This window comes from Motacilla alba, chromosome 7 (genome assembly GCF_015832195.1).
Source record: "Motacilla alba alba isolate MOTALB_02 chromosome 7, Motacilla_alba_V1.0_pri, whole genome shotgun sequence".
Lineage (NCBI taxonomy): Eukaryota > Metazoa > Chordata > Aves > Passeriformes > Motacillidae > Motacilla > Motacilla alba.
In genome coordinates, this window is record NC_052022.1 from 22,937,564 (window position 1) to 22,962,941 (window position 25,378).

A 25,378-nucleotide genomic window follows, 5' to 3' on the forward strand; every position below is an offset into this window, starting at 1 on the left:
TTTAATTGTGCGCTTTATCTGATTAATTGTTTAAAAAAAATGGCATGCAGCTTACCAAAAGTATCATCTGCAGTTAATGGCCCAATAGCCTCTGCTGGGTCAGACACACCAGCTGCATTTTCTGCTGAGACTCTGTAGTAATAACTGGATCCTTGTTTCAATCCAGTCACCTAAAACACACAAACAATCATTTACTACCTCATATTAAAAATTATCTACATATTTTACCTGTTGATGAAGAGAACATTGTACCTTAAAAGTAAGAGCAGGTACTAGTTTTGGGTTACAACGAATCCACTTGTCTGTTCCTTCCTCTTGCCTTTCAATAATATAGCCTAAGATGGGACTTCCTCCATCTTCGAGAGGGGGTTCCCACGTGAGCTGAACTGATGACTTAGTTTGATCTGAATGCTCAAGGTTAATGGGAGGACTTGGTCTCTCTGAAAAAAATTTGAGACAAATAGACTTAGGCAACTGATAAAGCAGCATGGTTCTGCAAATTAACTGTTTCTATCTTACAGTATGGTTTTTAAAGCCTTTGCATAACTTTTTCTAAACTGATTTTTTAAATTGAGGTTGCATCCTAACTTCAGAGAAGAAATATTTGCAGTTCTTACTAAACCAAGTGGTAGCAAGGTACTCCTGCTATGTCTGAAGGACAAAAGTAGGGAATAGGGAAAATACAACTGTACACAGTATTTGCAGCACAGATGTTTGTCAGTTGAACTTTCCTGCACACATGGCATCCAAAATGCTCCTGTCTCATAATGCCCTCATAATTAACATACTTTGCATACTCACCAATTGGGTCCATGATTTTTACTGCACGTGTAGCAGGACTTGGTTTGCCAACTCCAACCATGTTTTGAGCTCTTACTCTGAAGAAATATTCTTCATTTTCCACAACATCAGTCAGGACAGCTGACAGTTCATCAGCTCCTGTGGTCATAGCTGGCTCCCATCTGATGGTAGCTCTGTTACGCAGTTCAATAACGTAGCCAGTAATCGGGGATCCTCCATCATCCTCAGGTGGTTCCCAGCTAAGTGTGGCTCCAAACCTGTTCACATCAGTAACTTCTACGTTTTGAGGAGGACCGGGAACATCTACATTTTATTTTAGGAGGAAAAAGGAAAAAGAAGGCATGTAGGTTTTTCCTGTTTTTAGACTTTGTACTGCTTTTTTTCCACAACCATCCAACACTGAATTTTTTGTAACTTCTGCTCACCAAATTTGCTCTTAGCTTCCACAGGTGTGTCTGTTTCCACTGGCTCACCAGTGCCCACTCTGTTGCGTGCACTGACACGGAAGAGGTACTCAACTCCTCCTTTCTGAAGTCCAGTAACAGTGTATTCACAATTCTCAGCACGATCTGTGGCCACAATCCAGGTCTTACGCTTGATATCACGTCTTTCAACGACGTAGCCTATGATTTTACTTCCACCATCACTTTCTGGTTCTTGCCATGCGAGACCAACTTCACCATCATAAGTTTCAGTGACCTCCAAGTTTCTAACTGGACCTGGAACATCTATTAAAGATATGACAGTATTTCAGGGCATTGCATTGATTTTCTTCCCTCTGGCTAGAGAAGAGGAGTTTGAGGGGAGACCTCAATATGATCTACAGCTTTCCCATGAGGGGAAGCAGAGGGCTTCTCCCTCAATAAAGGCTTTTTACTCTGTGAAATAATGGCAAGCAAGGTTTTAATAATACGAGTACTTACCAATCACCTCTACATTGATGAATGCTTCTGCCTGGCCATGTTTGTTTCGAAGCACAATCCTATACCTTCCCTTATCTGATTTCTTTGCTTCATAAATTTTGAAGGTAGTGCAGTCAGTTGTTGTATCAACAGTTGTTGTGGGCAGACTTTCCCCTGCTTTAAACCATTCAGCTTCTGCTCTTGGGTAGGCATCATACGGGACAGTCATAGTTAAAGGTTTCCCAACATCAACCACAAGGTTTTGATCACCAGTCTTGATTTTAGGCGCAGCTAAGAAAGATGAATGTGAAAAGTTCAGTACTTGCATATATATGTATACAAAAATTGATATATTTGTGCAGTCAGCAAAGAAGCTAACAGAGAAAAGTAAAAGAAGCTGCTGTGTAAACTCTAAGGAAATCCTTTGTAGGACAACTCCAGAGAAACAAATACACTCTGGTTGTTATGTACTGTGTCCTCCTATAAAATCAGGAAAGAAGGAGTTGTTTTTTGAGAACTAATTAACCTATTTTGTAAAATAGACACATTAGGAATTAAATGTCTAATATGATTTAAATGAGTAGGCCAAATATTTTTCATTGTTTTTTAGTGACTTAATTAAAAGCTTAAAGCACCTTTAATCTTAAATCTTGCTCTTTGGCAAATACACATTGGAAAGCGATGGGTTTTCCTCAACAGCTGGATCAGCATGGTGTAACAAAAAATGTTTCTTGCTTAAATTCATATTTACATAGTTTAACAGACTTGTTAAACAATCCTCAAATAGTTTAACACTTTTCTCAGGCTGATTGTGCATTCATTTTAGTTCAATTACTTGAAAAAGCAAAAATCAATTTAGTTAAACTAAGTTCATGAATCTAAGATTTTACAAAAGGAGCACAAAACAAGCAACTTACCAGCTAATTCCAGTTTAGCTCTAGCTTCCTTGTCTTTGGCAATAAATCTGTATTCCCCTTGGTCACGGGGCTTTATGTCACACACCTGCAGCCTGTGGACCTTTCCTTCACTCATCATCTGATGTTTGTCACCTTGGATGATAATCATGTTGTTTCTCAACCACTTGACCTCCACACCATCTTTGTTCAACTCAGCCATGAAGATGACATCTGCACCAGGAGCTTCATAAATATCTTGTGGTGGTCGAATAATCTCAACAGGGATTTCTGAAATAAATATTGATTTATTCGGTGTTATTTTTTATTGTTTCTACTATTATCAAATAATGTTGAAACAAATCCCATCCAATTTCACACATACCTTCAACAAAAAGTCTTGCCCTAGATCTCCTGTCATCGACTCCACAGGAATATTCACACTCATCATCTAGTCTACAGTCTTTTATGATTAACCTGTGCAGATTTCCATCCTTTTCAAACTGGTATCTTTATGGAGGAGAAAAACAGGCAGTATTTTAGTTTCCAGACAAAGCAATAAAGTAAAACAAGCATGTTTAGCATATTCAGAAGCATAATAAAATGCACATACTTTTTGCCTTCTTTGATTTCTCTTCCATTTCTGTACCATTTTACACTGACTTTCTCTTTGGAAAGCTGGCAGGTAAAGACAGCATCATCAAATTCAGTGACAGTCTGGTCCTGAAGATGTTCAGTGAAGTCTGCTGGTGCTTCTGTGATGAGAAGCTCTGCAACTGATTTGTCTTGTCCAGCAGTAACAGTATATTCACCTTCATCTACAAACCCACAGTCTTTAATGATCAATGAGTGCTTGAATTTATCAATTTTGTACAAAATGCGCCTGTCAAATTTGATCTCTTCTCCATTCTTTGTCCATTTGAGAGTTGCATTGAGGCGATTGACTTTGCACCAGAATGTGACAGTTTTCTTTTCCATGGTCTCAATGTCTTCAAGAGGCTCAACAATTCTGAGATCCTCCTCTGTTATGACAAAAAAGCAAACATTTTTACAACCTCATAAAAAATTGAATGTAAATGATGAAACAATTTTAATGTAGTGCAAGTTATTTACCTAATACTTTTAAGGAAGCCGAGCTTTTAACGTGTTCACCTCTCTGGTTTGTCAGTGAGATGGTGTAGGTAGCTTGATCTTTCAACTCTGCATCTCTGATTCTGAGAGTGTAGACTACACCCTTCTGAACAATAATGTACTTTGCACTATCAAATATTGCCTCGTCATTTTTGTACCACTTCTCCTTGGCACCTTCTTTATTGACTTCACAGTTGAAGATAATTTCTTGACACTCAGTAACTTCCTGGTCTTTAAGAGGAGTTATAATCTTGAGTTTTTCTGAAATTGAGAAAACATAAGAAATTTGGACATCATGTAGTATAAAGAATGGAAGAAAAAAAGCACCTACACATTGATAAAATAAAACTTACCAATTACTGCTAAGTGTGCTGTAGCTTTAGCTTCACCAACCATGACAGTATACATTCCTGTATCTCCTAGAACAGATTCTTTAACCACAAGTGTTCTCTTTTTGCCATCTGAAATGATGTCGTACTTATCACCAGGCTCCAGGACTGTGTCACCCCTTAGCCACTGTACTGTAATGGCTTCTTTGGATACTGAACAGACAAATTCAGCTTTTTCTCCTTCAAGCACTTCAAGGTTTTGTGGTCTGGTAAGAAATTCTGCGGCAAGTTCTGAAAGAAAACATTTTTGTGTATAATTATATATATATTATTTTTTACTTGTGAATGGAATAAACCAAGTTGTGTATTATTAATGATTTTCAAATGTTTTAATTTTTTTTCCAGGATAAACGCCCACCAAAGGAGTACTCTTACCATGTACAGTAAGTTTTCCTGTAGTACTAGAGCTTGGGAGCTTGCAAGTATATTTGGCAGCATCTTCAGGATGAGCATTATGTATAACAAGAATTCTCTTTCTACCATCAGAAATGTGTTCAAATCTACCACCATCAGGCACCTCTTCATCTCCTTTAAGCCAAGTAACTTCAGCATTAGGCTTTGAAACTTCACAGATTAATTTTACAGTGTCATTTTCATTTACTTCAAGATCAGGAAGATTTTTCGTGAAAACAGCCTCCTCCTCTGTAAAAAGAATTTCAGAAGATGATTAAAGCCTGCCATAAAAAACCCCGCTGTCACATTTTTATTATTTACCTATTAGATTCTAAAACACTGTGTTTACCTATCACTGTAAGTAGGCCGGAAGTTCGAGCTGTTTTTGCTTCACAGGAATATTCAGCTTCATCATCAAAGACACATTTACTGATGACAAGAATGTGTTCTGCACCTTTAGAAATTATGTCATATTTTTTGCCTTTTCTAATTTCCATTCCATCCTTAAACCACTTCACCTGTTCCAGAACAAATTAACATGGTTTTAACATACTCATCATAGATTTCAGTGTGTTCTTTTACAGCAATATAACAAAGTTTTCCCCTTCAGCTGAAGGATTTACTTAGACTAAAAAGTGTCACTACAGACCTTGACATTTGGACGAGAAATTTCACATTCAAACCGAGCAGATTCTTTTTCTTTAACCTCAAGGTCAGTCAGGGGTTTCAGGAAGTCGACACGAATAGCTGTAAGAGAATAGAAACTTTTTAGTAGAGTGAAGTCTATGCTAGAGAAGTAAAAGATTGCCAACATTGATACTACTGCCAGTCATAAACACTAGTATATTGCCTTTACAGCACCCAGGCATTTTGTAGAAAACTGTGAATTACTCACGCTCCACATTGAGAAAACATGATGTCTTAAAATCCTTAGCATCACAGGCATATGTTTTTGCATCGTCCAGTGTGCAGCCACGGATGATGAGTTTTCTGACCCTGCCATCAGAAATGATATCATACTTCTTCGATTTGTGAATTTCTTCTCCATTTTTGAACCATTTAACTTTTGCATTTTCCCTGGAGACTTCACATTCCAGCACTGCAGTGGCTTCCTCTTCAACAGTCTGGTCCTCAAGTGGTTTAGTAAATTCAACTGGGGGTTCTAAAAGAAAAAGATATATTTTTGATAGAAAAGATCTAAACTACAGCCAGTTTTCTGCTTGCATAGAACTATCCCATGTTGTTTACTAATTTTCCTTGGCTGAATAATCAAAAAGGCTCTTGGATGTCGCTATTGAAGGTTTCTTAAAACATTTTTTATTTGTAATAACCTGAATTAACAAAAAATGTCTGTGTGATTTCCTTATTTTCAGCCTACAGTAAGATTAGACTGAATGATATCCTTGTCCATGGGGTTTTTAATTGAAAATCATCACAAAGCCTTGCAACTCAATTTCTTTAGTTGAACCATATCCATGTAATCTCAGTGACTCTAAACTTATCCTGTGAACTTAAAAAATGCTTAGGGTTTTTTTTTTCAATTTTTTCCTTGAATTACTGGATCAGTGTGTGCAGTTCTTTTCCTTCTCAATGATGACACAAGCCTGCGAGCAGTACAAGTGCGTATATAGACAATGTTACGTTGTCCCTTGACTGATGGTGCAGTTATACTCTCATAGGTTTCTGGATATTCAGAAGAACAGGAAAAGCCACTGGGAGCCACAAAGGCTGGTATTCATGGGTCCTCTTGATGCCAATTGAATGTTCAAGACTGCAGGAAAGCCCTGGAAGTCCGAATGAACTGGTTTATCGTCCAGATTTGACCTGTTTCCAGTGTTTCCCCTTGTTCAGCTCTTCTGTGAAGTGCAGAGATTTTACGTAGGTGGCTTTTTTAATCAGGGAAGTCACCTACCAGTCGAATATCATATTTACGATCCCACTCTTTGATAAATAGTGTGTATCAGCTTCCTGTTACAGGATGAATCATGAATGGAACATTAATGCTGATTATGGCTTAACTAAAATGACTGACTCACCTTTCACAAAAAGATTTGCTTGAGTTCTGAAATCTTTTGCTGTCAGTGATACCTCTCCTGCATCTGTTAACTTGACATCTCTAAGAATAAGCGTGTGAACTCTCCCTTCAGCACGGGTCACAACCTGACAAAATACATAAAAACCCCATTGTGAACATCTACAACAAGTATTTAAGAAATATTTCATGTAATAGCATGCTAGTTATGATTTGTGGAGTTTGGTTGTCCACTTTCATGTGAAATTTTGACAACTTCTTTTTATATACTAGATACAACTCAATTCTCAAAGTTTTGAGGATTTTGGGACGGACTTGAGATGATGTCTATTTTGAACAGGTATTAAAAACACAAAAAATAAGCAAATTTATGGGAAAAAAATGGCATTACTGCTGGCTACATGTAAAAGGAAAACTTTTTCAGCTGCAAAGAGGTTTGGCACCCCCCACATACACTTCTCTGGAAATGCTAATTTGTCTATCTATTATTAAAATTCAGTAAAACCTTCTGCCTAAAAGACTACTTTCTGTGATGACCTATTGCAGAAAATAGTTTGCAATCATAGTAAACAAAAAAAAACCACTTCAATGAATAAAGGTTATAAATGTTCAGCTGGATGCAAGCCACAGAGGTAAAGAAATTGTTTGAATTAGCAAACAGGTAAAATGAAACTTGTACAATTAGATTGATTCTTAAAGACAGTTGCAAATGTATTTCAAGAGGCTATTTTGAATGGGTAGAAAGCGATGCATTGAGTAAATATATGGTTTACTCTCAATTTAATCCTGGTAAAGTTTCAACTGTTCAAATGACACTTTTGACTGTATATGTAAACTACATGAAATCTGATTTTTTTTCATGTAATTAAAATGATAGCTCTGACAGAAAAGACCAAAATAATGTTTCATTATACAGAATTATACTGAACATATAATATTTTTCTTGCCAGGCAGTAATAGCTATCAATCCACTGCACTGATCAATAGCTTTTCACATTTTTATTCTGAAACTCAGAAGTAATTATCTTGATTTATTTCATGACTCATCTGCTGAGTTTCAACTTTGTTTATCTGTCCTTAAATAGGGCCCCTTATCATAATGATCTGTTTTGATTTTACTATTTCTACATTCTTTTTATTTAATTAAATATTTATTTATGCAAATTTCTTAAAGCTCAGAAGTATCCAGCAAAACCTGAAAAAAATATGTTAAAAATTGTATTTAAAAGAAATAGCAATCTGTACCAAAGTATTATTAGCAGCATTATTACAAGTTCTGAAACTTCCTTAGGTCATGCAATGCCTTTAAAGATTACTTTGTCTTAAGTTTCCAACTTTTATTTGAATTTGCATTACTTTTTTAGGCCTAGAATGCGAGAAAGAAGTCTTACAACCAGTAATATCTATTTCCATTTCTTATTGTATTAATTTATGTTTCTTTATTTATTTCCCCTATCATTAACTTTAAACATTAAATTGACTGCATTCCAAGCTGCTCAGATCTCAGAGTTAAGAGCCAGCACTTGATGAAGGGTTAAAAATAGCTAGTGAGAAGTGCTTGACAAGCAAATCTGCCCAGAGAGTTATCTGGAGAGCCAGAAACAAATGCCTGAAATGGAATTTGAATCCTCTTAATCCCCTTATATGTTGAATTAGACTGCAACTCAGCATTCAGGAGAAAAAAAGGCTTTTCCTAATAGCACCTTTCAAAATCATCTCACTGTAACCACAGGTAACCTGAGGAAAAATTATTCAGTATCCTTGTGGCTGAGTCTCCAACAGAATCAGGTACAAAATCACTGTTGTAATTTTGGAACCTTAGTTTCCCTTTGTATGATAAATAATTTTAGTATCCCAGAATACTGGAATTTCTGGGAAAAACTGTTGTATCTGATTTAGGGATGATTTAGCATTTGACACAGCAGTACTAAAATACTGCTGTGCCTAAGTACTTCAGCTGGGAGAGAATAAATAAGAAACAAAGAAGGGGAAGACACTTGAAAGAGAAGGAGGAGGAAACATGAGAAAAAGTAAAGTTTAGTTTTTTTACCTGATCACTGGGCTCCAGTTTCTTTCCTTTCAGGAACCATTCTACTGGGATTCCCTCATAAGAGAGTTCGCAATCGAAGGTTGCTGATTCCCCAGCTGTCACTGTTACATCCTTGAGGGGTCTCAGCAAGCCAATTACTCGAGCTTGGTAAGGAGAAGACATAATTTTTAGATTAGTCACTTCTACCCAAGAGAGAGCTGCTGCCCTTATGTACTAATCTCCATGGTGGCTTCCCTCAAGAGAGCCAGACATCGCAATGCTGCTCTTTAAATTCCCGAAATAGAAGAGGCCACCCTGGGTTCTTAGGGGAGGGCTGGTCACCTACAATTTCCTATTTGCAGAGCGTGTTTCTTTAAATTGAACAAGGTCAGCAGGAAAGTTGCTCTGCATCTGTCTCCTTGCCAAGCCTTGCATGCCTGTTGCTAGATAAGGCATGTGTTTCCAAAATAGCAAGGGCTAGGATTGGAGTGGGAAACAAGTGGTCTTCAACCGTGTAGTCTGTCCCTGTCCATCAAGCTCTTAGCCCTATCCCCAGATATCACTGTTATCCTATCCTTTCCAGCTAACGTGACACTTTGATGCAGCAGAGCCTTTGCTTGCAATATTTGATTTCATAACAGCATATATGATGCCAGACGATCAAGCAACCTTCAAGGCCATCTCCTTAATTTTGCTTCTCCTATGTGAGTAAATGATATATAAGGTTAAAAACACATAGGACGTTCCTTAATGAAAAAAAATTAAGACAATCTGAGTAACTAATCCCTCAGTTGCTGCTCTGGAAAGGATTGCTGTTCAATACAGTATAGAGATTTGCCACCCATTCTAAAGAGGCAGTGAGTACCATGTTTTCACTTAATGAATCAGTTAATTACAGTTTAAAAGACACTTACGTTTCACTCGAAGGTGAGCACCAGACTTGGCATTTGCTGCTTGGAAATCTACTCCACCAGCTTGGTCTAAGCGTACATTGTACAGTGTAAGGAAGTGCTTTTTTCCTTCCTCCTTGATTTCACATTCCTGCAAAAACAGATATGAAATAGTTTTTTCAGTATGTTTTTTGTATTATTCACCAAAAGAGCCCCTACTTCTCATACCATGAATCTGTTTTCTTCTATTCCATTCACAACCCTTGGGCCCATGTGAAATATACTCTATAAATATTCATTCATGGGTCTTTTCTTTCAAACTCTCTTAATACAGTTGGAAGGAAAGGGGAAGAGGCAACATATTTCAGTGCTGCCTGAGTAGCCAGTGTATTAATATATATATAGACCACTCAGAGGCCTAGTTCCCCCAAGGGAACTAGAAATTGCTAAGCTTGTGCTGTGACGTTTCCTCGAGAAGACCTTTCCCTCTTTTATCCAGAAAGTGATTTTTATGTAACTTCCAATCTTTCGGTATTATTCACATTTGTGCCGTTACATAGAAGCCAAATTATTGCCAATTGTGATTGTATTGTTTCTTTAATTTCCAGATGTTTCCAGGAAGGAGTTTATAATATTTGATTAAGCGCTATACCATTTAACTCCTACTTTAGCTGCCACAGAATTGCAAAAGAGTTTGGAAATGTGATCTACATCTATTTAAACCAAATATAACTCAAAACCCACAGGAAAAAGCATGAAATCTGAAGTTTGCATTTTTAATTGCTGTTATGTTTAAGTGAATTCCACAAAGTCCTTGCACTTTGGATACATGATTGTTAGGTATTGTTAGCAGAATGTACCATTTTATGTAAAAATCATTTATTATTTAGCTATTTTGGATTACATTTGTATTACATTTAAAACACTATTAATTTAAAACCCCACTATCTATAATATAGTGACTCTTCCTGAAAGCAGGAAATCAAATTTAGTTTCTGCAGTCACCCTCCCTCACACTCCACTTCCTGCAAAGTGTTGAGACACACATAAAAAATATTATGAAATATTTGCTTACAGCTGATTCAGTCAGGGGTTCTCCTTTTAGCTTCCAATTGCCATGGACACCTTCCTCAGAGATTTCAATGTCAAAACGGGCAGTCTCTGTCTCAATCACCTCCACACTGTATAGTGGTCGCACAATCTCAATATCCCGGTCTGGAGAAGAAAAACGCAATTGACTCCCTCAGTTTCTAGAAGATCCCAAAAGATTTCTACAGAGCAGCTCATTAAAATACCCATACCTTCAATATCAAGTTTAGCAGAGGTTTGGTCAGTACCACAGTCACAAGTGTACTGTCCAATGTCTTTCTTCAAGGCTTTCTTGAGAATAAGGATTCTCTTTTTGCCATCAGCCTTAATAACGACATTCTTTGATGCAGTAATTGGTTTGCCATCCTTCATCCATTTCACTGGAGCATCTGCTTTGCTAATTTCGCATTGTAAGATTACTTCATCTTTCTCCACAGCAGTGTAATCCTGCAGCTTCCCAGTGAAATAAGGGTCTCCCTCTGCAAGCGGAAGTAAAGATATATTTCAGTCTGAAGTTTTAGTCTTCTAGAAAGTACAACTTTCTATCATAAAATATATTTCTATCATAAAATATATTTCCTGCTTATATCCCACAAGAAGGATTAAATATAGTCCTTTTTCACTGTTCTGTTAGAAAAAAGTAAACAATAAACACCTAACAAATTATTCAGGGCATTACTAATATTACTGACAACATTCTTTTGATGCTCTAGGAGTTTTAGAGCACTGTTCTATGTATGTACATACTAACTTTGCAACTTTGCATGAAATTTTAAAGTTATTGTGATCATCCTTCATGAATAGGTAAGTGGAGACCCAAGGAAGAAAAACAAATTGCTAGATTTTCAAAATCATAATTTAGATTTAGGCTAACCCCAAGACCTTCTGAGTACTAATTTTTATTAATAAAACTTTCCTGATAATATACATCAGGTAAATTTTTTTGGGGTATTCTTACCAAGAACAGTGAGTTTAGCTTCTGAGGATTTGCCCATAGCTTCCACTTTTATCTGAGAAGTATCATCAATAGTAAGATCTTTGATTGTGAGTGTATGGAATTTGCCATCATCTGTCATTGAAACCACTTTGCTGGTATGTAATCGTTGGTCATTCTTGAACCAGACCACAGTGATATTTTCATGGGAGAGTTCCACAGTGAACTCCGCAGTTTCTCGCTCCTTCTTTGTTACATCCTTGAGAGGAGTGATGAATTTCAGGCGGATCCCTATAACAACATAACATGTCATAATGCTATCAATAGAAACTATGCAAGTATATGATGCAAAACTTTCCTAGAAAGACAAAATCTAACAAACCTTCAATAATTAGCTTGGCACTTGTTCTTTTATCCTCAGCTTCAAATGTGTATTTTACTTCATCCTCAAAGGCAACAGATTTAATAATCAGAGCATGCTTTGTTCCATCTGAAATTATTTCGAATCTTTCATCAGGAGTGATCTCTTCTGTTCCTTTCAACCAGCGGAAAGTCTTGGGCACTCTGGACACCTCACATTCAAACTTAGCTTCATCCTTCTCAAAGACCTTCACATCACTTAGTGGAGTGATAAAGATAAGAGGCAGCTCTGAAACCAAAGAAGAGCTCTTTCAGATCAGTTCATACAGTGCTTTCTGACACTAGATTAGTTCTGATGCCCTGAAATACACATGGAAATGTTGGCCAAGTGCAGACTGTACCTTTCACTTTCAGATTAGCAGCACTTTTAGCATTGGCAGCTTGGAAAGACACTTCTCCAGTCATATCAAGTTTGCAGTTATGAAGGACAAGAATATGCTTCTTCCCATCTTCAATGATTTCACAGTCCTGGTGATAAAGAAACACACACCCCATCCCAAATATTAATATTCTAAGAAACCACTAAGAAAACACTGTTATTAATTATGTTTTTCTACTGGAAATTATGGTCTAAAAATAAAGAAGAATCCTTACAGGTGAAGGTGTTAGGGTTTCTCCTTTTAGCTTCCATACAGGATGGACATCAGGCTCAGATATTTCAATTTCAAAGCGTGCTGTTTCACCAACAAATACTTCCACTCCATACAGTGGGCGCTCCACTTTAATTAAGCGAGCTGAAAAAAAAAATCAAAAAATTTGCATCTGTTTACTCAAAAATTGTATACCACAGAAATGTAATACTGGAAAGCACTTAAGTCTCTCCCTTTTCTTTCTTTTGGGCATTCAAATGATACAAGCAGTAAATGTTTATCTAACCTCTTTCTAAAAAGCAGCAAGTTGGCAGTCTACAACCTCCTTCTATATCTGAAATCTAATTATTTTTGCCAAGAGTATTTTCCCTAATAATTAACCCTGATATCTGTTACAGTGAACGAAACTGTTTTTATTGCCTGATGGTAACTGGACAGAGAGAGTAACTCTCTCCAGTAATCGCCAAATATATTGTCTCTTGTAATCACTGTTAATAACTTTAAATCTAGATATATCAGCCATTCAACATAACAGCATCGTTTTCACAGGTACATTTTTGGCCTTGCTTTCTGGAGAGTATCTGTCTGTCTACACCAGTTTACAAAGGTTTTGCTATTTTCCCTTAGTGAAGACACGATTACTTACACTCAACGCTGATATTGGCACTTGTCTTGTCGGTTCCACAGTCACACTCATAAACACCTTTGTCACTCTCTGCAGCCTTCTTGATCTTCAGGATACGGCGCAAGCCATCCGTTTTTATGGAAATTCTGTTGGAAGCTATTAGTTCTTCACCATCTTTGTACCATTTTACTGGCACATCTTTGCTAAGTTCACACTCCAGAGTAATATCATCTTTCTCTACAGCACTGTAGTCTTGTAATTTCACAGTGAAATATGGATCAGCCTCTACAAAAGGCATAGTGGGTAAGATAAATTAGTTATACAAATATACTAAAATGTCAATATTTTGTCACTTTCTACTTATTAAAAATGGTTAATATTTATTCTATAGCAGGTTTTAAACTATTTATGTAATTACCTAACACTTTCAGGTTGGCTTGTGTGTTCAAGTCTTTGACTACGGCCTTTATTTCTGAGATATCATCAAGTGTTACTTCTCTCATTTCTAGTTTATGAACTTTGCCTTCTGAAGTAATTAAAACCGTTCTGCTTGTGTGAAGTCTCTTGTCATTTTTGAACCATTTCACAGGCATGTCTTCATGAGAAAGCTCAAACTGAAAGTGAGCTGTTTCCCCTTCTTTCACTGTTTGATCCTGCAGAGGTGATATGAACTTCAGCCTCACACCTGTAATGTAGACACATAAATACAATCAGAAAAAAGGTTAATGTAATGCTGAAAGATACATTCTTTATCTTTTTTTTGTTTGTTCTTTTGTTCATGAGAAAATACTTGCCTTCCACAAACAGTCTTGCTGTGCTCTTTTTGCCATCAACTTCAGCAGTGTATTCTCCCTCATCATCAAACTGTGAATCATTGATAACAAGAATGTGCTTCTTTCCATCCGCGATGATGTCAAATTTTTCTCCAATCTTGATTATATCAGTACCCTTAGACCATATAACATTGGCCTCTCTGGTAAGGACACATTCAAATCTTGCCTGGCGCTTCTCAGGAACAGTGACATCCTTCAGGGGCACAGCAAAGTCCAATTCGATTTCTGGAAGCAAAAGATAACACATCATTTGTAAGGAGCTCCATGTGAGCTCTGTCTAAGCTGGTGCCACGCCCCGTGGGGCATTGTACCTTTTACTGTCAGGATCGCTGTCGTGACCGCGTTCAGGGCCTGGTAAAGGACTTCGCCAGCTTGCTCTAACTTGACTTTGTGTAAGGTTAGGAAGCGTTTTCCTCCTTCAGCTTTGATTTCACATGTCTGGAAAGATGACAGACTTTGTAAAATACCAATGTAATGCAAATGCCTTGCTGCTACATGCTTTTAATAAAGGGATTTTCATAAACATTGTATACATGGTAAAGAGTCAGGTAGAATTAAATTGCTTTTCAAAGAAAGTTAATACTTTGATTCAATAATTAAAATATGAAGTACATTTCTTCAGCATTCCACAGAATTTTTCAGAATGTCAGAATCATTCCCATAATGCATATAGGATATTTCTGTTATTGCTTGAATTATGTGCTGTAAGACCTTAAGAAAATGAAGGCCTTCAAAACTTAGCTTTTATAAAATATAATCCTTACTTAGAGAATCAGTTTTTTTAAATTATATATTCTGGACTGAGTAGCAATGACATATCTTAACATAAAGATTCAAGGAACTTATTTCACAGTATTTAATTTAAATAAATTGCTTTTAAAATTCAAGGATGCTTACAGGTGAAGGTCTCAGGACTTCTCCTTTCAGCTTCCATTCACCAGGAATATCATCTTCAGATATTTCTGTATCAAAGTTTGCTGTTTCCTTCTCATAAACTGTAACATCCTCTAATGGCTTCAGAAGTTCAACTTCACGCTCTACAATGCACAAATAAACACATGTATGATCAGATCAAGTTTTGACAGCTTTAAAACAATTCAGGTTACCTTTAATGTTTGTTTATTTAGATGTTTTTCAACACTAGCCTACAAGATGATTAAATATAATCCAAATAAAAGCCTCCTTACCACCAAGGGTCAGTTTAGCTGGGTATCTGCGACCTTCAACTTCCACTGCATATTCTCCAATATCAGCAGGACCAGCATTCTTGATTTTCAGGAAAATTTTATTTCCTTCTTTCAAGATTTCTGTCTTGTCAGTGGGTTCAGCAGGGATTTCCTCATCTCCTTTGAACCATTTAATGTTTGGTGTATCCTTGACAATGTCACAGCTGAAAGTAGCTGTTCCCTTTGGTTTAACATGCTGGTCTCTTATGGGTTTTACTAACCAGTCTCTTATAACTTCTGCATGATAAAAAGTTACACAAGAAAACAGCTTAGCTGACTTTTGTTACAAAGAGATGTGTCATAAAAAAGAAGAATAAGAATGAAGAGATTTTAATAGCTGTAAAAATCTTATCTGTCCACTTATACTGTAAGACAATGAGAAAAGGTTTTCATAATTTTAAAGCAGCCCAAATATCCTAGAGAGAAAAAAGAATATGATTTTTGTTACTTACCTACTACCTTAACACAAGATGAGCATGATAGTTCAGAGTCTTCCACAGTTACAGTGTAAGTGCCAGCATCAGCATCATCTGAATCAGTGACTGTGAGGGAATGTGACAAACCAATAACACCCAGAGCAAATTTCCCAGGCTTGGCTTTGATGATTTTACCATCCTTTCTCCAGACCACATTTCTTTCTTTGTTAAGCTCACATGTTAAGTACAGTGGCTGGGTTTTAATGACAGTCACTTCTTCTTCAAGGGTTTTCACAAACCGCACTGGGAGTTCTGTGGGAAACACATTATTTTGATTTGTCTCCTTTATACATAGAACATGTGGTGCAGAAATACCTTATATAATATGTGTAGTGATTGAGGGAAACTAAAGCATGCATCCACCAACTACTGTAAAATTACAAACCACCAGTTCTAGTTTGAGGAATAGCTAGCCTATTGATAAATTTGAAACAGGGAATACCTTCAACAATAAGTTTGGCTGTAGAGGTCTTCTCTTTGTTCCCCAGTTTTAACACACAAGTATATTCACCAGCATCAGACAGCTGGACATCAATAATATGCAGCTTCCTATCTTTGCCATCAGCAATAAACTTGTGTTTCGGGCTCTCTCGGATGTTACTTCCATCTTTCATCCAGCTGGTAATTGCAGTGGATGGTGAAATAAGGACTTCAAAGATTGCAGAAGACCCAACAGACTCAGCTTCTTTTAGCACTATATCTTTCATTTCCTTCACAAACTTCAGTGGTACAGCCTTGAGTTGGTAAGTAAATGGAGGCTCTTCAGGAGGTTTTTCACCACCGCTGCCTGGCCTGAGTTTCCTTCTTTCTGCATCTGCTGGTGAAGGTGTCTTCTTGGCTGTAATTCATATTCAAAAATTAATAAACTAATCCTGGTTAATTGCTTTTGACTGTAGGCTGGGCAGATTTTGGCTGGGGGAGATTTAGCAGTCTTCTAAGTAGCTAGTATGGGGCTATGTTTTGGATTTGTGTTGAAAGTAGTCCTAATAATACAGAGATATTTTTGTGATTGCTGAGAGGCTCTTACAGAGCCAAGGCCTTTTCTGCTTCTCACACAGCCCCACCACTGAGAAGGCTGGGAGTTCACAAGAAATTGGGAAGTGATACAGCCAGGAAAGCTGATCCCAACTGACCAAAGTGATATCCTACACCATGCAGTGTTACGCTCAGTATATAAAGGAGGGGAAAGAAGAAGGTGGGGGGAGGAGGGGGCATTCAGAGTTATGACATTTGCCCTTCAAGGGATGGAAGGGCAGCCTGTTGTCCTGCATATGGGTGAACATATCCCTGCTCATGGGAAGTGGTGAGTGAATTCCTTATCTTGCTTTGCTTGTGTGTTTTGCTTTTGCTTAACCTGTGAGTTTTCTCACTTTTGCCCTTCTTATTCTTTCCTCCTTCCCACCATAAGGGAGTGAGTGAGTTGCTGTTTGAGGCCTGATTGCCAGCTGGAGTTAGACCATGACAAAGTATTGCTTGTAATATCCTACCTTTGACTGGACTGATACCCTTCGGAGATTCTTCTTTTGGTGGCTTGGCCTCTGAAGTAGAACAGCAAGATTATTAGAAATGTAGTTAAATAAACATACTTACTAAAACTAAGACAAGTATTTATTTTATATATCAGATTTTTTTCTTCTTTTAGTTACCAACACGTAAAAGGGGAGGAAAGGATATAAACATATCCGTATTTTTATAGAGCATATACTCTCTATATCTTAATAGTAAGTATCCTGAAGTATGGGAATGACCTATTCAGCAGTAGAGCCTAACAGGCAGCTTAAAAACTCCTATTTCCTTAATGTGGTGTCCTGCCCATTAATTTGTAAAATTTTGTCATTCCTTGACAAAATAGTTTAAGTGCCTATTAAAATTATATGAGGTTCTCTTTTTTTAAAAAAAACACCATATTTTTATTAATGAACACCACAAAAATATAAGCTGTGTAAATTAAATATATGTTTCAGGACAATATAGTACTTTTACAAGTGAAGGATGTCCTGTTAGTAACTTAATTTGTGATGAATCATCAGAGACTGTTGAAAATATTACCTGTGCTATGAGGCCTCACCTTTTTGTGAAGGGCAATATAAAAGATACTTTTAATGGGAGAATGATATGAATGAAATGCAGGACAGATTTTGTTGCAGTGGATGGAAAAATGAATACTAGAAAAAAGAGTGAGTTTTTCTCAGAAGACAATGGCACACAGAACGATTCATGAAGTCTCAGAAAAGTATAAGACTAAGACAATGAACAGTGATGACACAGCTGTGGGTACAGACAGGTAAGACAAACAGGTGAAGAGTGGCTGAATGCCAGTAAAGCCAGCTGACAGACTTGATGGAATTGCGAATGGTGTTACTAAAACACAATGGCAGGTGGCACTCTCCTGAAGCAAATGGTAAAAGCACTTCGTGGAAGAATTTGGCATCAGTCTTCCTCACCTCGCTTTGCATGAGACTTTGCTGGAACATCCAGAACTTCACGTGATTCTCCAGGCGCATCCAAATTCTTATTTTCACTCACAAGTCTAGTGGCCTGCTCAGTCAGGTGAGCAGGTTCTGATTTCTGGTATTCTTTCTCTCCTGCTTTCTTTGAAGTTATTACCTTACCTATGCTTGAGGAATAAGTATCTTCTCCACTTGCAAGGACCCCTTTGCTAGATGATAGTTTGTCTATGAGCTTTCCCTTCTCTTTTTTCATGGTACCAGATGCGCTTTTTCCAATGCCATGTTCAGGTAAAGCTTTTTCATCTGATATACCTTCTGTAGATTGCTTTTCTTCAAATTTATCTGTTCTGCTTTTGTTAGCCAGAGTTTCTTCACGTTCATCCTGAATGGTAGGAACTTCTTCAATTTGTTTTTCATCTTGACTTTGTGGTGGCTGAATAGCAACTTTCTTTACTGATGCAGATATGATTCCCTTCTCATGTTCTCCTGTGGAAACTTCACTTTCCATTCCTCCTGTAATCACTGCATCAAATTCTTTTTCCACAAGCAGACTTTCAGGGGCATTTGACTGCCCAATTTTGCCTTTTTTTAAGTGGGTGCTGAAGATAGTTTTTTCTTTCTTCTCTGGTAAAATCTTCTTGCCTGTCTTTTTATCACTTAGGAGTGCTTCCTCAGTCAACAATTGTCCTAAACCCTCTTCATAATGAGCTTCTTTCTCTGTAGAGTATTTTTCTCTTGCTTTCATTTCTACTACTTCTGACTTAAGAACAGATGGCTTAAAGATGGTGTGAGGTTTTTCTCCAGGAACCTCCTCATCTTCAATGGGGTGTTCTAGGTCAACATCTTTTCTTAATCCTGGCTGAGCCTCCTCAGACAGGTCGAAGGAATGTACTTCTGCTGATGTAAAATCCAGATTCTTACCTCTCTCATCATCTTGAATATCTTCCACTTTCTTTGCTTCTTTGTTAAGAATCTTATCTACAGGAATTTCAGGTACTGTGGTACCAGATTGCTTCAGCCTCTGAATTTTACTTTGTATGCCATGTCCCTTCTCGGATTCTCCAAGAGGAACTTCACACTTCTCTTGAGTAAAACCTCCTCTCTCATTTTCATTTCTAAGCTGAGGAGCTTCAGCTATGTCTGCCTCCATGATATCCTGCACAAATGAAGTTTTATCCTTAATGTGAAGTTTTTCAGGTTGCAAACTTCTTGATTTTTTCTCTTTTCCTGTAAGTCCTTTCTGGTCCCTAGGCTGGTCTGTCTTTCTGGGTTTAGGTACACAAGTTGATTCAATTTCTTCTTTTTCATGGTTGGGAATCTTTCCTTCAGGAAGAACAGTAAACTTTTCAGAGACCTTCTCTATGGCATCTTCCCTATGAACAAGCAATTTAATTTCATCCTCCTTTTCTTCTCCAGAATCTCTTTCCACACGTTCAGATGTTATAGAAATCAATTTCCCTTCCTCATCAGGCAGTGGTAGTTCCTCCTTTGTGTAAGCAATGTGATCCATTCCAACTTTTAATTTCTCACCTGTAAGGGTAGTCTTTCCTGAAACTACAGGTGTAATTTCTGGTTCCTCTTCTTCAGAAGCCAGGACAAAATATTTAAGAGATACTTTCTCCTTCTCATCTGTCTCTGAATTCAGTATTCCACCAGCTGTTTCCAATGAGATTTTATATTCAAGTGGCTCTATGGCCTGAACTGTCTCCTTAGGACTTACTTTCTCTATTACATGCAAGCTTTTTTCCACTGAAATCTTCTTCAACACAATTGACTCAGGCTTTTCTTCTTCCACTGAGGGCATTTTATCTCTATGTTTTAGTACAGATGGTGCATCAGGCTTTTCTGCAGCTACAAAGGTTTCATAGGTGTTTTAGAGAGTAAAAATCCATAAGAATAAGAATCAGGAACATCATATTTAAGACAAATTTTACAGCTATACCTGAAGTAAAATGAACATAGAACACTTCTTCTCTACACAAGAGAAACTTAAAACACAACCATAAAAGAAAGGTAAGAACAGCACACATGAACAGAAAACCTAAGTAAACCACTCTTAGTAGTGTCTCGTTAAACTACCAGTTTAAATGCAATGTAGGTTAAAAGTAGCAGAAAACGACAGCTATCTGGTCATTGACACAAAATAGGTTAATTGTGCCACTGCAGACTACATCACCAGATCAATGGCCAAGAGACTTTAACGATTTGGCTTCTCAAATGCCCAAGATCTGAGCTCTACTGCAACATGAAGCCCTTTCAATGGTGGGTGAGCAGAGCGGACACAGGCTTAGAGTGTTTCAGAGGAAATGGAACCATCCCAGCTCTTATTTTTTTCACAGCAGGCTTTGTTCCGGGGTCCTAAGCATAGCAGACAGAAGTAGCAATACTCTAATTCTTCAACACCACTGTCAGTTTTTCTCAGGGCTCCAATGACAAATCAAAAGCAGGAGACCAAACAACACAACAATTATTTAGAAACATGTAACTTCTCTTTGTCTACACAGAAAATACAAGATGCAATTCACTTAACATATATCAGGACATGAGGAATATCAAGAAAACAACAGAATACGCAAATTTCACAGTAGGACAACAAATAAAGACACACATATTACCATCCAGACAAAAGAGCACGGATTGGTCTCCATAGTATATCAGAGATGTTTTTGTTTTAAATTAGGTGACAGTACCTAGGATAACAAGATCCTTGAATAGGACCTCAAATCTTCCTGTAATGAATGAGTTATTGTACAGCTCTTCCCTCTTTTTATACTGAAGGTATCAAGGTATGTCAGAGAAAAACCTTCTAAATAGCATAGAATACATATAAATACCTGCTTTCTTTCCAACAACTGGAGCTGCCACTGGAGCAGTAACAGTGGGTTCTTCAGCTGGTTTTGGAGATTTTATAGCTGCATGGGGAAAAAAAAGTTTTAATACATTACTTTAAGTATGACGTTCTTTAAAATGTTTTGTAGATGGTAGGAAAGTTCTATTCTTCTTAATTCTAAAGGCCTTTGTGTGGACACTTTTAATAGTCTGCTGCACAAGGTGTTGAGTTATGTTGTCAAAGCTGTGTTCTTGCCAAGAAAGGTTGGACCCGATTACCCTTGAAGTAATCTTCCAACCTGGTATTCTACGATTCTATGAACATCCTTTTAGCAAGAAATTCCTGAATGGAAAATATAGACACACAAGAAAGGCTTCACCAGGATGCACAACTAAAGAATTCTTACCTACTACAGGTTTAGGTTCAGGCCCAGGAACTGGGACAGATGCTTGCTTAGTTTCTGCCATTTCAAACACAGAAATTACAAGTAGGTTAGTTTACATTTTTTTGCAAACACATTGAGCATTAGAAGTTAAGATAAACAACACAGAGAGAGCTAAATGAAGACAGAATTGGCTTCTATTTTATTTTGCCAAAAAACAAGAAATTACCTTGATACCAACTCTTGTAAAGCAAGATTGCAATCAATGGAAAAAAGATGACTTTTTCAAGCATTGAAGAATAAAGACAACAAGAAATCCAGAAGACTGCAAAATGGTTAATGAGGACACAGTAGTCATGACAGACTGGAGGACAGTAATGCATTATGTTAATATAGCATGATATTCAGCACTGAATATTGTTTAGTTGCTGCAATAAGGAAAAAGAGCACCACACGTCTGTACCTTTTGTTGGTTCAAGCACAGGCTTCTCCTCTTTTTTTATGGCAGGTATCTCAGTTTTCTTCGTAGGAACTTCTGGGACTTTAAAATAATATTTTTATTTTGTAAGATATATTAAAACACCTCAAATCCCTAAATAGAATACCCTCAAGTGTATTTAAAAGCTTTCATTATTTTTGCACGTGAACCGTTTCAGATGCTCATAAGATTTAGGAACATATATTACTTAGAGTAAGATTTGAATAAATTAGAAACTATACATGGGTAAAAGGACACATATTTGTAAAATGTTACCTAAAGGAATGCTTGGATTAACTGTTTTGCTGTAGTTATGTTTTTATCAGTACTATATAAAATATTGGTAAAGCCCTTTTCTATACACAACGAAGACTGAGAAACAATCCCAAAATGAAGAATTCAGACTCAAATGTGAATGTCAAACTTGGTTGTGCATCCAAGCAAGACTTGAACTGCACAATTAGGCCAATGCAAGCTATCTTTTAAGACACCAGTTTCATTCCTGAACTTAAGAAAACACTACTTAATAATGTGATTTTTCAAAAAAAAAATTTTTAATAAATATATTTTATACTAATCTAGTACCTTCAGGTTTCTTAATTTTTTCTATTGGTGTAGGTACTGGTTTAACTTCTGGTTTAGGCTCTTTTTCTGGTTTAGGTTCTTCCTCTTCAGGTTTCTTTTTAAGAACTTCAAAAGAAAAGAAATCTCAGTTTTTAAAGCACAGGCAAACAAAAGAATAAGACAGTGAACAAGACAAAGATTAAAACATCAATCATAAAGAAACAAAAAGATAAAATATATAGCTCAATAAAAATGGAAGATTTGTGTAACTATTCAAGATACTTTTCTGAAAGTAATTTAAAATTCAAGTCATCTAAGGAAAAAAGACATTTTTGTTAAGAGCAGTCCATTTGAGAGAAAAGTTTCTAATGTTTTTTAAATGTAATTTCAATGTAAATCCACAAGTATTGTATTTGGAGAGCTCAAATTTATATAATGTCTGTTTTCCATTTTATTGATTTCACTTGATTTTGTCTTCTCAGTTCTCTGTCTTGGGTATGTAATGACACTCTCATCTGAAAAATGGAGTATTATATTTTACTATGTTGTTTGAAATTTGAAGGTACAAGGTACACAAGCGTGAATCATCCCTCTGTGGTTATTTCAAAGAGAATTGGAATTAATGCTTAATTTTTCTTAGCAAAAGTTGAGCACAAAATGATTCAGAATGACCTGGACTTTGCAGGAAATGGGACTGATGTCCAATAGCACCATTGGGTTCTGTAATCTGTGTGGTACTTCTAAGAAAACCACAAAAGAGAATACATAGACTACACATGTAACTTTAATAACATTTACATTGTGGGCAGTGGAAGGCTCTCAACTCTAGTATAAAGAGATAAGGAAAACAGAACAGAGAGAGATGGGGAACTAGATTTTCATTGTTCTGCTCTGTTTTCATCACAGATCCTTTGCATCTGAGAGACTTTCAGGCTACCCCCTTTGTCCCTGCAATTACAACTGGTTTTCCCAAGGAACAGACATCAGATAGTATTTGATCATGTAACATTCCATACCACATACGTGAAACAATTTTACTTAGGGGATTATGCAAATCAATGTTAAAATGCTGGGTTTTTAATAACAGAGCCAAGTTACTATACCTCTTTTCAAAACAACTTCTTCTTTTGGTGGGGGAGTAGGCTCAGGAATTACTTTGCGAGGTTTCTTTACAAGTCCAGGCACTTAAAAGAATATTATTCCAGATTTTATTATAGATTCATAACAGCAGTAAGAGTTAACCAACAACTAGCATGTCCAAACACACAAATCAAATACTAGTCCACTACTGAATATTAAAATCAAAGGTTAAACTGTTGCTATAGAAGCCAATAGTTTTAAATATATTTTCACTACAATTTGCATACAGCTGTCACCTAAGCTTATGTATAAAGAGAAAGTTTTCATACAAATCAACAGAAAAGAAGTACAGTTTGAGAAAACTATAAAGGTTGTATAGGTTGTATATTCAATAACAGTCATCATCATAACATTTTCATTTCCTTGTCCTCTTTCACTGCAGGCTTATGTTACATATCTATTCATAAGAGCTGTCTCTCTGTGATATTCATAAGGATCCACTTTAATCCCTAAACTTGGAACAGCATTAAGAAGGAATGTCCATTGCTTAGCTTATCTCAAACTCCAGTACATATGAATAATATAAAGGCATACCTGCAAAGTGGCTTGCTCAATTCATTAATCATTCCCTTCTCTAGAAAGTGTCCTCTCACAAAATAAGTTACATTTCAGAAAAATAATAAGTTAAGTATGTTGAAACAATGTTGTATACATTTAAAGAGTATTTTATTTTTTATTTCTATCTAAGCAGAAAACAAAAGTGAGCACATATACAAGTGATAAAACTCATAAAAACTCTCTCGCTCTTCTGTGTTTCTGTCTTTTGCATCTCATGGACTGCATGATGTACGATTAAAGTGGACATAAATATAACACAAACACGTATGCCCAAGATGGAGATGCGTGTTGAGCATAATCTAACATAGACAGTGTTTTGATATATTTGAGCAAATTAAACAAGATACTGAGAACTATAACTTTGGGGTCATGAGAAGTTTATTTTGAGCTAGATTCTTATATTAGGTACCTTTAGCAGGTGGAGGTTCCAGTTTTGGAGGCTCACCAGGTTTTGCAGCCACAGCTTTCTTCCTTGCCTCAGGAGCTTTAAAGAAAATTATTTGAATTTTACAACACATATTAGACTCTAAAAAGAAATGAGTTTTCTAAAAATTCTGAACATCTCATTAATAGTATTGATGTAAAAGAAGGACAAAAGCTGCAGAGCTAAGATCGTTGCTGATTAACTGTTTAGAAAAAGTCAGATGGTTTGTAGGAAGCACAACTGATCTGAAACCTGTGATCATATAACACCAGCAAATTATTGCTGGGGATTCTTTTCATTTGTAAGAACATGTTAAAGAGAGAAGAATTATGTTAAGGAATGAAGAATGTGTTAACTTGATTAAAATGGTTTTAATGATTTTTTTCCTGTAATTATTGAAAAGAACCCATGTAAACACTCATAAAAAATCATGATGGAATGAGCATTAGTGAGGCGCACCATTAAAATACAGTATATTAGAAAAGAAATAAAAAAGACACAAAATTATAGTCTAAAAGCATGCTTTTCAAGGTTCATCAGTATAATTTTAAAAGATTGAGTTTCTACCATTATTTATGGCTTCAGATGATTATACCTTTAAGTAGATCTTTTGCCAGTTTAATATCTTCTGTTGGAGCAGGTGGTGGTGGTGGTTTTCGCTTTTCGGGGATCTTCTTTTCAGGTTGCGGCACTTTAAATAACATTAGGTAGATTTAGAATAAATATCCTATGATGGTGGTCATGAGAAGAGTAATGTACAAACCTAAAGACCACCATTTTCCATTTCCAGTGAAGCCAGTGAAAAAATGTCATTGAATTAAATGGGAGCATGAAAGAGCCTTAGGTTACTGTTTCGAGGCATGCACACAATACAAATATCCAAGCTGAGTTTAAAAAGC

General features: G+C 36.6%; 1 protein-coding gene across 50 annotated transcripts in view; it reads right to left on the reverse strand.

Moving 5' to 3' along the window:
* The window catches only part of TTN (titin), a 239,446-nt gene that overhangs the window by 83,328 nt on the left and 130,740 nt on the right, over positions 1 to 25,378 (reverse strand). For 44 of the 50 annotated variants that reach the window (XM_038142803.1, XM_038142798.1, XM_038142790.1 and 41 more), the window contains 40 exons: positions 25,075 to 25,170; positions 24,465 to 24,539; positions 23,461 to 23,541; positions 22,379 to 22,483; positions 21,779 to 21,856; positions 21,340 to 21,393; positions 20,938 to 21,015; positions 18,098 to 19,954; positions 17,141 to 17,191; positions 16,096 to 16,491; positions 15,630 to 15,905; positions 15,139 to 15,414; positions 14,849 to 14,988; positions 14,263 to 14,389; positions 13,913 to 14,176; positions 13,537 to 13,803; positions 13,140 to 13,403; positions 12,498 to 12,637; positions 12,245 to 12,371; positions 11,866 to 12,132; positions 11,508 to 11,774; positions 10,762 to 11,028; positions 10,536 to 10,675; positions 9,485 to 9,611; positions 8,592 to 8,734; positions 6,546 to 6,669; positions 5,405 to 5,671; positions 5,159 to 5,256; positions 4,859 to 5,027; positions 4,492 to 4,758; positions 4,081 to 4,347; positions 3,710 to 3,988; positions 3,210 to 3,618; positions 2,982 to 3,106; positions 2,621 to 2,887; positions 1,725 to 1,994; positions 1,227 to 1,529; positions 802 to 1,104; positions 253 to 440; positions 56 to 170 (listed from right to left, as the gene is read on the reverse strand). In XM_038142803.1, the coding sequence (XP_037998731.1) occupies positions 56 to 170; positions 253 to 440; positions 802 to 1,104; positions 1,227 to 1,529; positions 1,725 to 1,994; positions 2,621 to 2,887; positions 2,982 to 3,106; positions 3,210 to 3,618; positions 3,710 to 3,988; positions 4,081 to 4,347; positions 4,492 to 4,758; positions 4,859 to 5,027; positions 5,159 to 5,256; positions 5,405 to 5,671; positions 6,546 to 6,669; positions 8,592 to 8,734; positions 9,485 to 9,611; positions 10,536 to 10,675; positions 10,762 to 11,028; positions 11,508 to 11,774; positions 11,866 to 12,132; positions 12,245 to 12,371; positions 12,498 to 12,637; positions 13,140 to 13,403; positions 13,537 to 13,803; positions 13,913 to 14,176; positions 14,263 to 14,389; positions 14,849 to 14,988; positions 15,139 to 15,414; positions 15,630 to 15,905; positions 16,096 to 16,491; positions 17,141 to 17,191; positions 18,098 to 19,954; positions 20,938 to 21,015; positions 21,340 to 21,393; positions 21,779 to 21,856; positions 22,379 to 22,483; positions 23,461 to 23,541; positions 24,465 to 24,539; positions 25,075 to 25,170 (9,414 nt within the window). The remainder of the gene's footprint in view (positions 1 to 55; positions 171 to 252; positions 441 to 801; positions 1,105 to 1,226; positions 1,530 to 1,724; positions 1,995 to 2,620; positions 2,888 to 2,981; positions 3,107 to 3,209; positions 3,619 to 3,709; positions 3,989 to 4,080; positions 4,348 to 4,491; positions 4,759 to 4,858; positions 5,028 to 5,158; positions 5,257 to 5,404; positions 5,672 to 6,545; positions 6,670 to 8,591; positions 8,735 to 9,484; positions 9,612 to 10,535; positions 10,676 to 10,761; positions 11,029 to 11,507; positions 11,775 to 11,865; positions 12,133 to 12,244; positions 12,372 to 12,497; positions 12,638 to 13,139; positions 13,404 to 13,536; positions 13,804 to 13,912; positions 14,177 to 14,262; positions 14,390 to 14,848; positions 14,989 to 15,138; positions 15,415 to 15,629; positions 15,906 to 16,095; positions 16,492 to 17,140; positions 17,192 to 18,097; positions 19,955 to 20,937; positions 21,016 to 21,339; positions 21,394 to 21,778; positions 21,857 to 22,378; positions 22,484 to 23,460; positions 23,542 to 24,464; positions 24,540 to 25,074; positions 25,171 to 25,378) is intronic. The other 6 variants (XM_038142824.1, XM_038142823.1, XM_038142813.1 and 3 more) reach the window with 4 other exon arrangements.